The 19,415-nt window shown below is 41.3% G+C and overlaps 1 protein-coding gene across 1 annotated transcript in view; it reads right to left on the bottom strand.

Moving 5' to 3' along the window:
- The window catches only part of LOC120046366 (rho GTPase-activating protein 23-like), a 66,553-nt gene extending 47,759 nt beyond the window's left edge, over positions 1-18,794 (bottom strand). Inside the window, exon 1 of the mRNA XM_038991545.1 lies at positions 18,415-18,794. Coding sequence (XP_038847473.1) covers positions 18,415-18,423 — 9 coding nt within the window. The 5' untranslated portion in view covers positions 18,424-18,794. The remainder of the gene's footprint in view (positions 1-18,414) is intronic.
- Between the last annotated feature and the right edge of the window lie 621 nt (positions 18,795-19,415).

Genomic DNA, 19,415 nt, shown 5'->3' with positions numbered 1-19,415 from the left:
TGCACTCCATCATCGAGATATGCTCCCCATGTACAAAAAGAGTGTTTTTATGCTAAATTTGCAAGATGGGTTCAGTCTTTTTTTATATGTAGTGCTATATTAAACCAACAGAGGGCAGGAGTATACAGACACACAACCACACACTACCAATTTCACAATGACCAGTGGGAAAAGAACTCTACCTCTACCTACCACAATGAGCACACAAATTGGTCAAGTATGATCTATCCAAGCAAGAAATAAGCACCTATTAGCTAAACAAACAACAAGCAATGTCTCTTAAAATGTTATAACTAGCATCTGCATTTTTATAATATAAAAGATAATTATTTTTTATGTTACTTCATCTGAAAAAGTCATATGATTAACCAGGTTCCCATCCAACCATTTGATGCGGATTAATTGCCTGACACAAGAGAGAAGTCCCGACCGGGCTGATGGAAACAGGAAATGCAGGTACGATATTATAAATGTCGACAGACAGTTTGTTTGTTAGACATGATGGGATATTTTTGTGTTGGTCAAATTAATTATATGAGAAATGGCAGTGCACAAATCTTTATATAATAACCATCATATCGAAGTAAATTTGTGAGTCACGCGATGATATGTTGCATGGTCCTCCCACTACGATTTGGGAAAGCCTGCAGTTAATTAGGCTCCACATTGAATAAGCAGGGGCTCAAACTTTGGTTTTAGAAATGAGGGGGACATTATTATTATAATTTTTTTGTCAGATAAACACTTCAAACAGCCTACCCGACTGCTTGGAGGCATCCGCATGCTCCTAAAGCACACGGTTGCATCGTTTATATCACATTCCAATGATAAAACTGTGGGTGTTGTGAAAGTTGCGCCCCTGGAAATAAGTAATGATGAACTTCACAGGGTTGTGAAAGAGCACGTTTATGAGTTTAATGCTCCTTTCCAACAAATATTGAGGGTTTTATTCTGGTGAAATGATGAACAATGCTTAGCTGCCGTTTGACACATAAAATAATCTCGCTCTTATCCATAATAATCTCATCATTGTCACGCCCTGACCTTAGTTATCTTTGTTTTCTTTATTATTTGGTTAGGTCAGGGTGTGACAAGGGTGGTTTGTTTAGTTTTTGTATTGTCTAGGGGGTTTTGTATGTCTAGGGGTTTTCTAGTCTAGGTGTTTATATGTCTATGGTTGCCTAGATTGGTTCTCAATCAGAGGCAGCTGTTTATCGTTGTCTCTGATTGGGGACCATATTTAGGTAACCATATTCCTTGGGTATTTTGTGGGTTGTTATTCTATGTTTAGTTGCCTGTTCTGCACTAGCCATATTGCTTCACGTTTTGTTGTTTTGTTTAGTTCTGTATAGTGTTAACTCTTTAATAAAAGAGAGATGTTCACTTACCACGCTGCGCCTTGGTCTCCTCATTATGACGGCCGTGACAATCATGTAGGTAACCTAACCGTACCGTATTTGCGAGCTGTTGGCTAGAGTGCACATACTAAGATCAGAGTGGGCACATTTGCTATGTAACGCAACACTTTTTGTGACCAAACCATCAGTAGAGTTGAAAATGGAATGTAAATCCATTTAATTTGTATTTTTTATTTGGTACATGGGAATTTAACCTCAAAAGTTATTTTTATGTGCACTACATCACCACGCACGGCCTTTTAGCCTCAATAAATCAGTTTGACAGAAACATCTCTGGTGGGAAAATGTGCATATTGTTTCATGCAGATTTTAGAATATTTGCATTAAAAACTTTCGCCATTTGGATGGGAACCTGTGACTATTTTGGGGTTTTCTTTTTGTTTTCTTTTTATATCACATTTGTGTTATTTTTATTGTGCATAGCTCTGTTGCCAATTGTTGTGTGCTGCTTCAGAAACCTTTGTTTTGATCAAGTAAATAATCTAGACGAATTACTGGGTGGCTTCCATCAGTGGCCTATAGATTAGGGTCACTGACTATAAACCCTCAAACAAAGGGGTACAAAGCATCAGGGGTGGAAGTAACGAATTACAAATACTCTCGTTACTTCAATTTAGTCGTTTTTCCCATTACTTGTTGGGTGAATTCAGAATAAGTGGGACGCTTTTTGCATTTTCCCGTTCTGTAACCTCATCTGACATCTATCCAACATATTAGCCCAGCACATAATACATTTCTGAAATCCTCAAGATGTTTTATAATCCATAACAGAAGTGATAAAAAAAATCATACTTGAGTAAAATTAAAGTTACCTTAATAGAAAATGACTCAAGTAAAAGTGAAAGTCACTCAGTAAAATACTACTTGAGTAAAAATCTAAAAGTATTAGGTTTTAAATATACTTAAAGATGCACTATGCAAAAATCGTTCCGCCATTTCCTGGTTGCTAAAATTCTAAAAGTTTGCCTAATTTCAGTTTATGTGACAAAACAAGCAAGTATAGTGTAGAGAATCATTGTGCCATCTAAACAGCTGTGAGATACAGTATATTTTCCGATAACCAAAAATACTGTATTTTCAGCTGTTGGAAGCTGCAGTACAAAACCGAAAGTAAAAGAAGCAAAAACTAAATTTAAGAATGGGAAGCATAGAAAAAGCCACATAGAATATCTACCTCTTCTTAGACTTGCTTTCAATGAGAATGACAGATCTATAACACATATTTCTATGTGAATTTGGTCGGGTCTCCCAAAAAAGTTACATATTGCAGACATCCCATTTTTAAAGACGGTTATTTCCATTGTTAGAGCGGCCACTAGGTTGGGCCACTAGAGTACCTGAAGTATGGCTAGGCTGAGAACAACACATTCTGAGAACCTTATGTTTCTTAGAACAACCACACTCTCACTTAGCTATATGCTTATTTTGCATACAACTTTCCCAAAACATTCTGGGAATGGTGCAGGATAGTTGCTTGGCTTTGGAACATTCTCAGCTCATTTAAGGAACAAAATAACGTTATTTTCTTGGCATTTCATTACGTTAACAGACCGTTTCCTAAAAGTTGAATAATGGTTACATTTATGTACGTTCTCCAACTGGTTTGACATTGGGAATGTTCTCAAAACGTTCAGAGAACATTGAGAAACAACTTTCTCCAGTGGGAATTTCAACACTTTAGCGTAACGTTTCCAACAGGTTTCAAAGACAGAGGACGAGACAGAGCAACAGAGGCTGCATTCATCTGATGAAGATGATTTCTCCTCATCACTGATGCCCAAAAGGTCACAAGGCACAGGGTGGCTGGATGGGTACCTTTCCTGTGTGTCAAACAAGATGGACTTGCTTCATTCCTTTCCATACATAAATAAGCGGTCCCTCAAACTGAACACAGGCCTGCCTGCCTCTGCCGTCCGTGAGCGTCTTTTTTTTTTTTAGCTTTGTTGGACTGTTCTTCACTGCAAAGCGAGCCAGTATAGGCTCGATTCACTTTGAAAATCAGCGCCTGCTGAAACTGAACAGCAAGTTCAGAGAGAAGTGAAATTAGCTATACGGTCAATGTTTTTATTTTAAAAGTAATTCAATTACTTTTACTCTGAGTACTTTTTAAATGAGCTACTTTTTACTTTTACTTGAGTCGTTTTTTAGACCAGTGCTTTTACTGCTACTTGAGTAGAATTTCATTTAAAGTAACAGTCCCTCTACTTGAGTAGGATATTTCAGTACTTTTTCCACCCCTGCAAAGCACTCCTTTTGACATATCACACCTCCCTCCAAATATGTGTATCCAGGAAACACTGACAGAGAGGTATTATCCTTATCCGTAACACCCTTCTGCCCTACAAAAAAAGTAAGCCTACAGATTTAGTCTATACTCCGCTGTGCTAGAAAGTGATGATGTAAAAAGGAAGGGGGCAGAAGCCAGAGCCAGGGGGGACTCCCCTGGGACAGGATGGGTGTGTATGTCTGCGTGCCATAGACACTAATCTGGCCTTGTCCTGATGGGTTTCACCCCCGCCCCATGACGTACCAACACCACCCTCCCCCACACATCCCTCCTATCATCACATACCCTGTGATCTTTTGAACACCCCCTTTCCCGATCGGATCAGATTACCCAACCCTACATCCAATTTTACCCATAAGGAGGTTTACAAAATATCTGACCCTGGATCTGTGGTTAGGGGAGACTTCAACAAACCAGTCCTTCCCTCAACCCCCAAACACGTCTCTTTCCTCCACACGCAACCATAACACCACCACAATCGTCACAATGCAATGAGATTATATTATATGTAACATTACATATTCAATCACAAACAGCACGACCAAAAATGACAGACCACAGCCATATATAGTATTTACATGGCTCTGGGACAGATAAAAGAGAAAGAGCAATAAAAAAGAAAGAAAGAAAGACAAAAAAAGACAGCTGAAAACATTAAGTTCCGGATAGCCGTTAGGGCACAAACATCTGCCCTGGGAGGACAGACAGGGGGGTGTCCATCTGTCTATTTACTGGCTAGAGAGATTTCCCTAAATATCTAATCCACCTAATCCTTTCATCATGGGTATGGAGAGAGCATGTAGGGACAAGGTCTGTCCACATGGCGGCGCCAAACAAACCCTAGCTGGCTGCCAGTGAGTGGATGAGTTTGGTAAAGTGATGAGTATTTCCATTGTGATTTGTTTGCTACTAAACTCAGAAAAAAAAGAAACCTCCTCTCACTGTCAACTGCGTTTATTTTCAGCAAACTTAACATGTGTAAATATTTGTATGAACATAACAAGATTCAACAACTGAGACATAAACTGAACAAGTTCCACAGACATGTGACTAACAGAAATGGAATAATGTGTCCCTGAACAAAGGGGGGGGGGGGGGGGGGGGGTCAAAATCAAAAGTAACAGTCAGTATCTGGTGTGGCGACCAGCTGCATTAAGTACTACAGTGCATTTCCTCCTCATGGACTGCACCATATTTGTCAGTTCTTAGTGTGAGATGTTACCCCACTCTTCCACCAAGGCACCTGCAAGTTCCCGGACATTTCTGGGGGGAATGGCCTTAGCCCTCACCCTCCGATCCAACAGGTCCCAGACGTGCTCAATGGGATTGAGATCCGGGCTATTCGCTGTCCATGACAGAACACTGACATTCCTGTCTTGCAGGAAATCACACATAGAACGAGCAGTATGGCTGGTGGCATTGTCATGCTGGAGGGTCATGTCAGGATGAGCCTGCAGGAAGGGTACCACATGAGGGAGGAGGATGTCTTCCCTGTAACACACAGCGTTGAGATTGTATGCAATGACAACAAGCTCAGTCCAATGATGCTGTGACACACCGCCCCAGACCATGACAGACCCTCCACCTCCAAATTGATCCCGCTCCAGAATACAGGCCTCGGTGAAACGCTCATTCCTTCGACGATAGATGCGAATCCGACCATCACCCCTGGTGAGACAAAACCGTGACTCGTCAGTGAAGAGCACTTTTTGCCAGTCCTGTCTGGTCCAGCGACGGTGGGTTTGTGCCCATAGGCGACGTTGTTGCCGGTGATGTCTGGTGAGGACCTACCTTACAACAGGCCTACAAGCCCTCAGTCCAGCCTCTCTCAGCCTATTGCGGACAGTCTGAGCACTGATGGAGGGATTGTGTGTTCCTGGTGTAACTCGGGCAGTTGTTGTTGCCATCCTGTACCTGTCCCGCAGGTGTGATGTTCGGATCTACCGATCCTGTGCAGGTGTTGTTACACGTGGTCTACCACTGCGAGGACAATCAGCTGTCCGTCCTGTCTCCCTGTAGCGCTGTCTTAGGCGTCTCACAGTACGGACATTGCAATTTATTGTCCTGGCCACATCTGCAGTCCTCATGCCTCCTTGCAGCATGCCTAAGGCACGTTCCCGCAGATGAGCAGGGACCCTGGGCATCTTTCTATTGGTGTTTTTCAGAGTCAGTAGAAAGGCCTCTTTAGTGTCCTAGGTTTTCATAACTGTGACCTTAATTTGCTTACCGTCTGTAAGCTGTTAGTGTCTTAACGACCGTTCCACAGGTCCATGTTCATTAATTGTTTATGGTTCATTGAACAAGCATGGGAAACAGTGTTTAAACCCTTTACAATGAAGATCTGTGAAGTTATTTGGATTTTTCCGAACTATCTTTGAAAGACAGGGTCCTGAAAACGGGACGTTTCTTTTTTTGCTGAGTTTACATGTGTGTACACAAGCACACATGCATGCACACATGCATGCTTGTGGGCACACACGCACACACACAGATGAGCACGTCATCTAATTTACACCTCAGTTTAGCAGACACACTAATCAAAAGTGACCCATTGCATAAACATAGCATAAACTTCGTGTAAACCAAGGGAAATGAGCAATGCCGTGTATACCACCATTTAGGCATCACTTTACAAGAATGTCCACAGACTATGCACACTAACTTCATGCCAATCCACAAGTCTCTACCCACTCAGACACAACCTACGGTGCTGCTAAATTGATTTATTGATTAGATTTATTACTCCATTACGATGCTGTCCATTGATTATTGATTGCCATTACCATTAGTATTTATCGATTTATCCTGCAACTGGTCCCTTTTTCTCCTGTTTACACGTATATATTAGCTTTAGTATATTGCCATAACTATTTATATACAGTGCCTTCGGAAAGTATTCAGTCCCCTTGACTTTTTCCACATTTTGTTACATTACAGACTAATTCTAAAAATGGATTCAATAAAAACAATACCTCAGTAATCCTCACACAATACCCTATAATGACAAAGCAAAAACTATACCCTATAATGACAAAGCACTTGAGGTGCTGAAGGATAGCTCTGCCATTTGGCCAGTTCAGGAACTAACAACAATAATTTGCAGTAGGCCTATAGACTAATAGGCCTACGACTAAGTGGTATAGCCATTTGTAGGCTATAGCTTAATGTACAGTGCATTCGGAAAGTATTCAGACCCCTTGACTTTTTCCACATATAAAAAAAAAAATCCTCATCCATCTACACACAATACTCCATAATGACGAAGCGAAAACAGGATTTTAGACATTTTAGCAAATGTGTAAAAAAATGTAAAACGGAAATACCTTATTTACATAAGTATTCAGGCCCTTTACTATGAGACTCGAAATTGAGCTCAGGTGCATCCTGTATCCATTGATCATCCTTGATGTTTCTACAACTAGACTGGAGTCCACCTGTGGTAAATTCAATTGATTGGACATGATTTGGAAAGGCCCACACCTGTTCATATAAAGTCCCACAGTTGACAGTGCATGTCAGAGCAAAAACCAAGCAATGAGGACGAATGAATTATTATTATTATTATTCTATTACCAGTCACTTTTATGTATAAACTCACCTCAACCACTCCAGTACCCCTGCACATTGAATAAGGTACTGGCACTGACCTGTATATACTTTCATTCTTGCGTATCTTTAACTCACATCGTCGTTCTTGTGTGTTTTTAAATGTTTTAAATTATATTATTATTATCACTGCATTGTTGGGAAAGAATTGAACTGTACTGTTTTACACCTGTCGTATCCTGTGTACATGGCGAATAAACTTTGAAACTTGAAACTAATTTAAATGGAGATGTCCCAACCCTGTAAAACAGAATGGATTTGGACCTAACTCCCAACTCGAAACTATGACAGAGATGTAAAAGTACATGAGACTGATCTAAAGCGAGTGTCCTATAAAGTACTGGTGCTCTGGGAAGCTGTAATGATTGAATCAGCAAATCAACTATGACTGTACCAGGACAGACCGTCCCCGGGAGGAAAGAAGAGACATGACTTTTGTTATGTGAATGTGAGCGTAAATAAAGATTTTTTTTTTCTCCTCAAATTCAAATTGCATTAGATTACGTTGTATGGAAGTGTGTATACACTGAGTGCTCAAAACATTAGGAACACCTTCCTAATATTGAGTTGCACCCCCTTTTGCTCTCAGAACAGCCTCAATTCGCCGGGCATGGACTCTAACAGGTATAGAAAGCGTTCCACAGGGATGCTGGCCAATGTTGAATCCAATGCGTCCCACAGTTGTGTCAAGTTGGCTGGTAGTGGATCTCTACTCCAAATATCTTTTTCCATCTCATCCCACAGATGCTCGATTGGATTGAGATCTGGTGACTGGACAGGCCACTGCAGTAAGGTGAATTCACTGTCAAGTCCGTAGAACCATTCCTGGACTATCCTAGCCTTGTGGCATGGGGCATTATCGTGCTGAAAAAAATCAATTCGCAGATACACTGCTGCCATTAAGGGATGTACCTGATTGGCAACGATGTTCATGCATGCATATCCTGTGGCATTCAAACGTTGCTCCACTTTTATCAAGGGGTCGAATGTGTGCCATGAAAACACACCCCACACCACCACCAGCAGCTTGCAATGTCGACACGAGGCATGATGGATGCATGTACTCATGTGGTTTTCTCCAAACAACAGGAACCGGGATTCATCAGACCAGGCAATGTAAATCCAATTCTACAGCATCCAATGTTTTTGTTCCTAAGCCCACTGCAACCGCAGTTATTTGTTTTTTGCTGAAAGTAGTGGAACTCTGTAAGATTGTCGACTGCCGTACCCCATTTGTGTCAAGGTACGACGAGTTGTGCATTCTTTTATGGGTCTTTGGGCAGCAATGTTGTACTGGACTGTCAGTTGACTAACTATAGCCCGTCAGTTGCTCTGCACAATTCGTGTCCTTTTTCATCAATGAACCGTTTTCGACCACTGGCTTGCCGTCGGCTGTATGTCCTTTGAGTGGTGGACCATTCTTGATACACAAGGGAAACTGTTGAGCATGAAAAACCCAGCAGCGTTGCAGTTCTTGACACACTCAAACCAATGCGCCTGGCACCTACTAACATACCCCGTTCAAAGGCACTTAAATATTTTGTCTTTTGACCCAGTCACCATCTGAATGGCACACATACACAATCCATGTCTCAATTGTCTCGAGGCTTAAAAATCCTTCTTTAACCTGTCTCCTCCCCTTAATCTACACTGATTGAAGTGGATTTAACAGGTGACATCAATAAGGGATCATAGCTTTCACCTTGATTTACCTGGTCAGTCTATGGTCATGGAAAGAGCATGTTTTGTACACTCAGTGTATGTTAGGGTAGAGTGTTGACAAGCAAGACAGCACTACTTTGAATCGCTGTCTTGGGCAGCCCTCCTCTCTTCTCATGAACTGTATTGTCCGGTGTACAGTAATTCATTAGCAAAGCAGCCTTTGACCAGAAAAGCCTTATCATGTTTACCAGTCTCTCTCTCTGTGTGTGTGTGTGTGTGTGTGTGTGTGTGTGTGTGTGTGTGTGTGTGTGTGTGTGTGTGTGTGTGTGTGTGTGTGTGTCCATGCGTGTATGCCATCACATCTACCAGAGTCTGTCTGTGTTAATCCTTACAGAGAACAGACCTACATTCTGTTACACAACATTAATCCTCTCTGAGCTTAGGCCCACCCCTCACACTGTTATACATACACATACACACACACACGAACACACACACACACGAACACACACACACCTGTACACACACACACACACACACACACACACAAAATAACACTACTACCAATATCTCTCTAAAAAATGCAGGACATACTTCTTGTTTTTTACCCTGCTGTCTGCAGTCAAATTATGGCAAAACTAGGTAACAAGAGATCAGTTACATGTTATATGTACAGTTGAAGTCGGAAGGTTACATAAACCTTAGCCAAATACATTTAAACTCAGTTTTTCACAATTCCTGACATTTAATCCTAGTAAAAATTCCCTGTCTCAGGTCAGTTAGGAGCACCACTTTATTTTAAGAATGTGAAAAGTCAGAATAATAGTAGAGAGAATTATTTATTTCAGTTTTTATTTCTTTCATCACATTCCCAGTGGGTCAGAAGTTTACATACACTCAATTAGTATTTGGTAGCATTGCCTTTAAATTGTTTAACTGGGTCAAACATTTTGGGTAGCCATCCACAAGCTTCCCACAATAAGTTGGATGAATTTTGGCCAATTCCTCCTGACAGAGCTGATGTAACTGAGTCAGGTTTGTAGGCCTCCTTGCTCGCACACACTTTTTCAGTTCTGCACACAAATTCCATCTATTGGATTGAGGTCAGGGCTTTGTGATGGCCACTCCAATATCTTGACTTTGTTGTCCTTAAGCCATTTTGCCACAACTTTGGAAGTATGCTTGGGGTCATTGTCCATTTGGAAGAGCTTTAACTTCCTGACTGATGTCATGAGATGTTGCTTCAATATATCCACATAATTTCCCATCCTCATGATACCATCTATTTTGTGAAGTGCACCAGTCCCTCCTGCAGCAAAGCACCCCCACACCATGATGCTGCCACCCCCGTGCTTCACAGTTGGGATGGTGTTCTTCGGCTTGCAAGCCTCCCCCTTTTTCCTCCAAACATAACGATGGTCATAATGGCCAAACAGTTCTATTTTTGTTTCATCAGACCAGAAGACATTTCTCCAAAAAGTACGATCTTTGTCCCCATGTGCAGTTGCAAACCGTAGTCTGGCTTTTTTATGGCGGTTTTGGAGCAGTGGCTCCTTCCTTGCTGAGCGGCCTTTCAGGTTATGTCAATATAGGACTTGTTTTACTGTGGATATAGATACTTTTGTACCTGTTTCCTCCAGCATCTTCACAAGGGAGGGATCAATCAAGGGATTGATTTGCACTTCTCGCACCAAAGTACGTTCATCTTTAGGAGACAGAACGCGTCTCCTTCCTGAGCGGTACGACGGCTGCGTGGTCCCATGGTGTTCATACTTGCGTACTATTGTTTGTAAAGATGAACGTGGTATTTTCAGGCGTTTGGAAATTGTTCCCAAGGATGAACCAGACTTGTGGAGGTCTACAATTTTTTTTTCTCAGGTCTTGGCTGATTTCTTTTGATTTTCCCATGATGTCAAGCAAAGAGGCACTGAGTTTGAAGGTAGGCCTTGAAATACATCCACAGGTACACCTCCAATTGACTCAAATTATGTCAATTAGCCTATCAGAAGCTTCTAAAGCCATGACATCATTTTCTGGAATTGTCCAAGCTGTTTAAAGGCACAGTCAACTTAGTGCACGTAAACTTCTGCCCCACTGGAATTGTGATACAGTGAATTATAAGTGAAATAATTTTTGGAAAAATTACTTGTCATGCACAAAGTAGATGTCCTAACCGACTTGCCAAAACTATAGTTTGTTAACAAGACATTTGTGGAGTGGTTGAAAAACAAACTTTAATGACTCCAACCTAAGTGTATGTAAACTTCCGACTTCAACTGTATATATAGTTTCCCCCTTGGAGGACCAGCCCTTCTTGTGTGCATTTTGTTGTTTACATTTAACCGGGACACTGATGACTTGCAGCTAGGGTGGGACTTGAATCGACAGCACTCTTTAATCTGCAGATAAGGTACGGTTGACCCCTGAACATGTGTGGTCAAATACTTCTGTTCAGAATGGCTCCCTGCTCATGCATGTTTTCCTCTACACTTCTGTCGCCAGACCATGGGATCCAAAGAAACCTGTTTTGACACATATATAAGATCATAGGGCATAAATACTGTACATAAGATCCGTCTTTTTGTGTTGAAACAATATACTTTTTACCGTGTTCTGTTTTCAAATACTGTAGTAAAATGCAAATCACAATTTGTACACAACTGTGAATTCAGAGGATGTGACAAAACAAGCAATGTCTAGTTTAGAGAATGATTCTACCATCTAAACTGCTGTGAAGTATATTTCCAATAACAAAAAATATTGTATTTTCAGCTTTTTAAAACTGGTGTACAAAATCTAAAGTAAAAGATACAAAAACTCAACTTTAGAACGAGAAGCATTGAAATAGTGCACATGGAACAGATCTTGCGCTCCTTAGACTTGCTTTCAATGAAAACGACAGATCTATAACTCATATTTCGATGTGAATTTGGTCGGGTCGCCTCAAAACGTTACATATTGCAGCTTTCAAAATGGAGCATGAAATAAGGAGACTGCCCCAAGGTGTAGTACACTCATTGACCATGCTGTTTGTTGTTCTCTATTCAAAAACAGACGGAGAAGACCCTCAGGGAGGCACACACTGGAAGAGAGCCCATTATCTGGTGGACACACGCACACACACAGAGTATACACACACACACATACACAGTATATACACACACACCAAAACATACACAGTATACACACACATGCCAGGCAAATACGCGCACACATACATCCACACTCACGTTGCATACACAACCACGCACGTGAGATATTTATAGCGCTGATGAAGCTAAATGCACGGGAGTGCCAGATAGTATCGGACAAGGGGCGCGCACACACGCACGCACGCACGCATGCGCACACACACACACACACACACACACACACACACACACACACACACACACACACACACACACACACACACACACACACACACACACACACACACACACACACTAATGGACACACGGAATGATAGATGGATGGACACACGAATAGACGGACAGTCAAACACACTACGCACACAACATTCGCCCAGGAGGTGTTTCGTTTATTAGGATCCCCATTAGCTACTGCACACATGGGGTCTACATAAAACATACAAATACCTGACAAGGTATAGAACAGTTATAAACAAGAACAACATAAGATATATTGCCTTCAAAAATATATATATATATAAGAATTATATTAAGCTATATGAAAGACACCAACAGACAACAAAAATACTATTTACACACTATTCATATTTACATATTGATATTCTTATAAACAGTACAGTTAAAATAAAGTGTGAATAAGAATTTCTTCTTCACCGACTTGCCTAGTTAAATAAAAAATAAAAATAGATCTTAAGAAAGAGGAGAGGCGCTGTGATACAATATGTTTGTTTTTTTTAAAACTGTTTTTTGAAGCTAAACTTGCGTTTTGCAAGTAAGCTCTGGTAGGACACAAACATATTACCATTCACATATTCAGAATTACTCACCCGCAATCTGACATTCACAAATACCCTCACCCAAACTCATAATCACACTCATGGGGGGACACAAAACAGATGCTACTCCATAACTTAAACATCAACTGCTGCGGGCACAGCACACTGATGATGTCACAATGGTTGACCTTAGCCGAGTAAACAAAAGCAAGCATCTCCCCCGAGGGAGCAGCGACCTGATGTCATAATCCCCCACGTTGTAAACAAGCAGCATCCCGCCCAAAAACAGCACCAGGTCAAACTCAGTGTAGACTGGGATTGAGTTAATTGGGTCGTGTCTCAATTGGCACTCTTTTCATTACATAGTGCACCACTTCTGACCAGGGCCACTAGGGCTCTGGTCAGAAGTAGTGCACTATTTAGGGAATAGGGTGCCATTTGGGACACACATTTGGTAAATGAGGTGAATTTATCTTATCTCTTTCAATACAGTACCTACCTACTGTACACATTTCATAATATCTAGTCAGAAAGACAGAATTGGAAAGAGTTTAAGGAGCACTTAATTAACTGAATAGGGTGCTTTTACACAACACCAGCTACAAAAACAGAGTCACGGGTTGAGAGGGAGTGTTTTTTAAGGGGGTGTGGATGTTTGTGTGTGTGTGTCTGACTGCCAGTGCCTATATGTGCATGTGTCTATTTGAGAGAGAGTGTGTATGCACATTTGTGTGTGTGTGTGTGTGTGTGTGTCAGGGGATATTCCTTCTCATACTCACCTAGAGTCAAAAAGGGATAACGAAGATAACTCACATTACATTCATTACATAATTCCCATTCCATCAGTGAGAGAGGAGAGAGAGAGAGGGGCATCATATAACACACACATTCCACCCACACACCCACACACCCACACACACACACACACACACACACACACACACACACACACACACACACACACACACACACACACACACACACACACACACACACACACACACACACACACATACATACATACATACATACATACATACATACATACATACATACATACATACATACATACATACATACATACATACATACATACATACATACACACACGTCTCGCTAAACATTCTACTTAGAGAAAGAGACAGATATTTCTAACCTACTCTCCAGATCTCTACAGACCGTTAAAGGACCAAGAATCTAAATTTATCCAGTGACTTTCATTCCTCCATCCCCTCCTCCCTAACAAACCCTCCCTCCATTCCATTTTAGTCACACTCTTGGTCTGACTGTTACTTTCTTTCCTTCTCCTCTTTCTCTCTGTAGTTCAGTCACTGTCTAATATCTTCCCTCCCTCCCTCCAGTCCTACACTCTTGATCTGTCCATCAGTTTCTCCGTCTCTCACTCTTCCCCCTCTCTCCTCTTCTGTTGAGTACTGATAACACTCCCTTCCACTGTCTGGCCTTAGATTACAATGAGGAAGTAGGAATTGCCTGCAATGTATTTGTGTTGCAGTTTATGTTTATGTATATCATTTCTAAGTAGCTATGTCAATGATTTACAAACCATCAATACATGTTTTTTTTCTCACCCGCACATACACACACACACATTCCCCAACCCTCAGCTATCCACATCCCCATTCTCCTATCCTCAAAAACGTAACTCCAGGCTGGGTTCACTATACTGGATAAGTAAGTAAGGGGTCATGTATTGGAGATGCAGAACAGTCACTTTTCTTCAAACTCCTCCACAGAGCCCATTAGTTCATATGAGTGGTCAGCACAGGAGGATATGAGAGGAGATAACAGCAGACGAGAGGAAGCATGAGGCTTTTAGACTGAGTGGACTGGGGATGGGGCCACTGTAACCCACACACACACGCACTTAGACACACACGGACGAACAGACACACGCATACAAACACATACACACAGACACGTGCTTTCTCTCTCTCTCTCTCTCACTCACTCACTCACTCACTCACTCACTCACTCACTCACTCACTCACTCACTCACTCACTCACTCACTCACTCACTCACTCACTCACTCACTCACTCACTCACTCACTCACTCACTCACTCACTCACTCACTCACTCACTCACTCACCCATACACACACGCACGAGCGCACACACACACACACACGCACACAGACAATGGTATTGGAGTAACCTCTTTCTCGCAATGATGATAATAAAAATCAATAATAATAAAAATAAAATAATACAAAGAAAAAATCAACTATAATAACAAATACAAAAAATAAAAACCTCTCTCTCGCACACACACGAATAATGGTAGTGGAGGAACTCTCCAAATGCAGATTTGAATTTACAATAAATGAAGTACCGTAAATATACAGCTCTCATTTGTGCTTGTTAGTCTGTCTTTTTGTTTGTTTGTTTGTTTCTGTCTTCCTTTCTTTTTTTGTTAGTAGGCTATGTAGGGGAGACCAGGGTTGGTTGTCACACTTCTTAACTCTTGTGTGTGTTTCTCAGCACCAGTATATCTTACAAGACTTTTCAATATTAGGATAAAGACCAAGGTCTTGGGTTGAAATGGGGGCCCTTTTTATCCTCATATCTTATTCCAAAATAGAGTAGAAGCCATCAAACACAATCTGTCCACTTGTGCCAACCAGCCCGATCACGGGGTTGGTTGTCACACAGTATGGGGTTGATTGTCACGAAGTTTGCTAGTAACCTGTTCCTTTTGTAACAGGAAATTAAGCAATATACAGTTTTAGAAATAGCAAAGCCTTTCTTTGATAGAACGATATTCCCCCCATAATTCTGCATTTTATGCCTTGATAATAACATATGTGTCACGCTCTGACCTTAGAGATCCTTTTTATGTCTCTATTTTGGTTGGTCAGGGCGTGAGTTGGGGTGGGTATTCTATGTTTTGTTCTGTGTGTTGTATTTCTATGTGTTTGGCCTGGTATGGTTCCCAATCAGAGGCAGCTGTCAATCGTTGTCTCTGATTGAGAACCATATTTAGGTAGCCTGTTCCCACCTGTGTTGGTGGGTGGTTGTTTTCTGTTTTGTGTGTCTTCAGCTTACAGAACTGTTTCGTTTCGTTCACTCTCTTTGTTTTTTTGTTTTGTTATTGCAGTGTTCAGTTTATTTATTCAAATTAACATGGACACTTACCACGCTGCGTTTTGGTCCGATCCTTCCTATTCCTCATCCGAAGGAGACGACGATCGTTACAATATGACATTTTGAGTAAATGTGTGTGTGTATGCGTGTTACAAGCACAAAAGATCTTGGGATTTATTGTATGCTGGCAGTGGCATACTGTTGAATACTGAACAATATGGTTACAATGGGTTGGGTTGTGAAAAGGGCATTTCCAAGTAAAAGGCCACATGAGTACTAACATAGGAACACATCAAATGTGGTGTAAAATGAAAGCTAAGAGTGTAGGCTATATATACACTACCGTTCAAAAGTTTGGAGCCACTTAGAAATGTGCTTGTTTTTGAAAGAAAAGCTAAATAATTTGTCAATTAAAATAACATCAAATTGATCAGAAATACTGTGTAGATATTGTTAATGTTGTAAATGACTATTGTAGCTGGAAACAGCAGATTTTTAATGGAATATCTAAATAGGCATACATAGGCCCGTTATCAGAAACCATCACTCCTGTGTTCCAATGGCACGTTGTGTCAGCTAATCCAAGTTTATCATTTTAAAAGGCTAATTGTTCATTAGAAGGTCAGCATCCCGGAGTCGCCTCTTCACTGTTGACGTTGAGACTGGTATTTTGAGGGTACTATTTAATGAAGCTGCCAGTTGAGGACTTGTGAGGCGTCTGTTTCTCAAACTAGACACTCTAATGTACTTGTCCTCTTGCTCAGTTGTGCACCGGGGCCTCCCACTCCTTTTTCTATTCTGGTTAGAGCCAGTTTGCGCTGTTCTGTGAAGGGAGTAGTACACAGTGTTGTACTAGTTCTTCAGTTTCTTGGCAATTTCTTGCATTGAATAGCCTTAATTTCTCAGAACAAGAATAGACTGACGAGTTTCAGAAGAAAGTGCTTTGTTTTTAGCCATTTTGAGCCTGTAATCAAACCCACAAATGCTGATGCTCCAGATACTCAACTAGTCTAAAGAAGGTCAGTTTTATTGCTTCTTTAATCAGAACAACAGTTTTCAGCTGCTAACATAATTGCAAAAGGGTTTTCTAATGATCAATTAGCCTTTTAAAAGGTGCAATTGGAACATTGGAAAACAACGTGCCATTGGAACACAGGAGTGATAGTTGCTGATAATGAGCATCTGATAATGGGCATCTTCCATAAAAGAAATCTGCCGTTTCCAGCTACAATAGTCATTTACAACATTAACAATGTCTACACGGTATTTGTGATCAATTTGATGTTATTTTAATGGACGAAAAAATTGAAATTTCTAAGTGACCCCAAACTTTTGAACGGTAGTGTACAGTAGTTTTTAATTAAGGCAAATATAAATGTTTTATATATTTCCATCCTAACAATTAGGAATAAGCAAAGGCTTTGATTTTTGGTCAAACAGATGGAAAAGGGGTCTTAGAAAAAAGTAGAGTATAGTTCAGTACAATAAAATACAGTATAGTACAGTAGACTAGAGTTCAGTGCAGTATAGCATACTAGAGTAGAGTACAGTATAATTTACTGTATTGTATTTAGCAAACATGTTCATCATAGTAAAAGCATTCAGCCTTCCAAAGCCCAGCCAAGAACAGGAAATCCTGAAGTCCATGCCTCTATTACAATGTGGCTTCGAAAGACAATGCATCTCACTCCCTGAGTACATGGTTTCTCCATTAAGTCTCACAGAATATTCCTTTACACTATGACACAATTATCCACCCCTCCCACACAAACAGACAGACACGCACACACACACAACCAGTGGAGGCTGGTGGAGGGAGAAACAATGAGCCTGTCCTTCCCATTTCTCCACCAGGCTCCACTGCCACACACATTGAACCCAGACACACACTGTCTCTCTATCTCTAAGAAAGTACACTGTCTCTCTTTCACACAAACTTCTTTGACTACTAAGAATAAAGTACTCTCCCTCTCTCACACAGACACATACACACTTTGCTATGAATACAAAAGTCTCACTTCAGCAGTTTTTCTAAAAATACACAGCTACTCTCGTTCTCCAACAAGAATGATGCCTCTCCCTCATACATTCAAGCCCAGGATGCACGCTGTTCCACTTCAATGTATTTCTCTCACACTGTGTGTGGCTCTCTTACAAGCTAAATATTATACTCCAAACATACACACACACACTGTTGCTCTGTGACTGAGTGCCCAGAGACTATCATGGGAACTAATATGAATATTGATGACAGAGCTGGTGTGTGTGTGTGTGACATAATGAGTGTATGTAGTGATGTGTGGAGATAAATGTGTGCATTTGCATCCAAGCTCTACTTTGTGTGTAAACCGTATGCAGGTGTTTATTTCTGTGAGTACTGTGCGTGTGTGTGTGACATCCCTCTCTTTACCTGGGCCATGTCTTCAGCAAGACTCCAGCTGGCTCTTAGTCCATAGCATGGCACTGAATCGCCGGAATTCTCTTCCTCAAACACACTCCTCCAGCACGAAGCAGACACCAGGATACACCCTCGCACACACACTCCTCCGTCCCTCCGTGACCAGCATGATCCCTTGTTCCCCCCTCCCCTCCTCCCTTTCCTGTGACAGCAAAGCCGCCAACGTCCACTGAATAGCTCGTTCTTCGATGTAGTAGATCTATCTAGTCCTCTTCTCTTCTATCACTCCTTCCTTCACTCTCTCTCAAAAGGAATGTGTCTATATTCCTTGTCTCTTTTCTCCACGCCCGACAGAGAATAAGGACCTTGACTATTTTTATCTCCACACTCTTTTCAACCTCTTGCTCTGTCGTGGAGCTGGGCTCACAGACCGATCCCTCTGTGCCTCTCCTCTCTCTCAACTCAGCCGCTCCTCCTCCTTCCCATTTCTCCCCTCCCCCTTCCTCTCTCCCTCACTGTACACCAATGACTGTACACACGCACAGAATTAGAGCTAGAGAGAGCGAAAGAGGATCAGAGGGATAGTAAGGAGGCAACCATGTGACCTAGTAGAGTTGTGTAGTAGGATTCTACCTACCAGCTGTCAGGCTCATTCCTCCGTAGGCAGACTAGTTGCTTCATCCTTCTCCATTGACAGCAGCCCTGTGTCCCTATAGAGTACCACAGTATGAGTCATAATACCCATAAAACCTAGCGGTCAAACTGGGAAATGGTTCCAATCATTTTTCCACCGTTCATTTTCCCATAGGGGATTTGAGAAAACCTTCAAAAAAGGGCTGTGTTTTGTGTAGGTTTGCCCTGGCGTGACATTTTGATAACCGTGTAATCTCTCTAGGACAAGGTGACTTTTATCAATATATTGGCCTATTTTATCCACTATAAATGGAATGCTAATTAGCTGCAAATGTGGCTATCATAAAGAATTACAAAGAATTACATGATGATCTGGACGA

The sequence above is a fragment of the Salvelinus namaycush genome, chromosome 4, assembly GCF_016432855.1.
Source record: "Salvelinus namaycush isolate Seneca chromosome 4, SaNama_1.0, whole genome shotgun sequence".
Taxonomy (NCBI): Eukaryota; Metazoa; Chordata; class Actinopteri; order Salmoniformes; family Salmonidae; genus Salvelinus; species Salvelinus namaycush.
The sequence above is the reverse complement of the archived record's forward strand: the minus strand, read 5'-3'. Positions and strand labels throughout refer to the sequence as shown.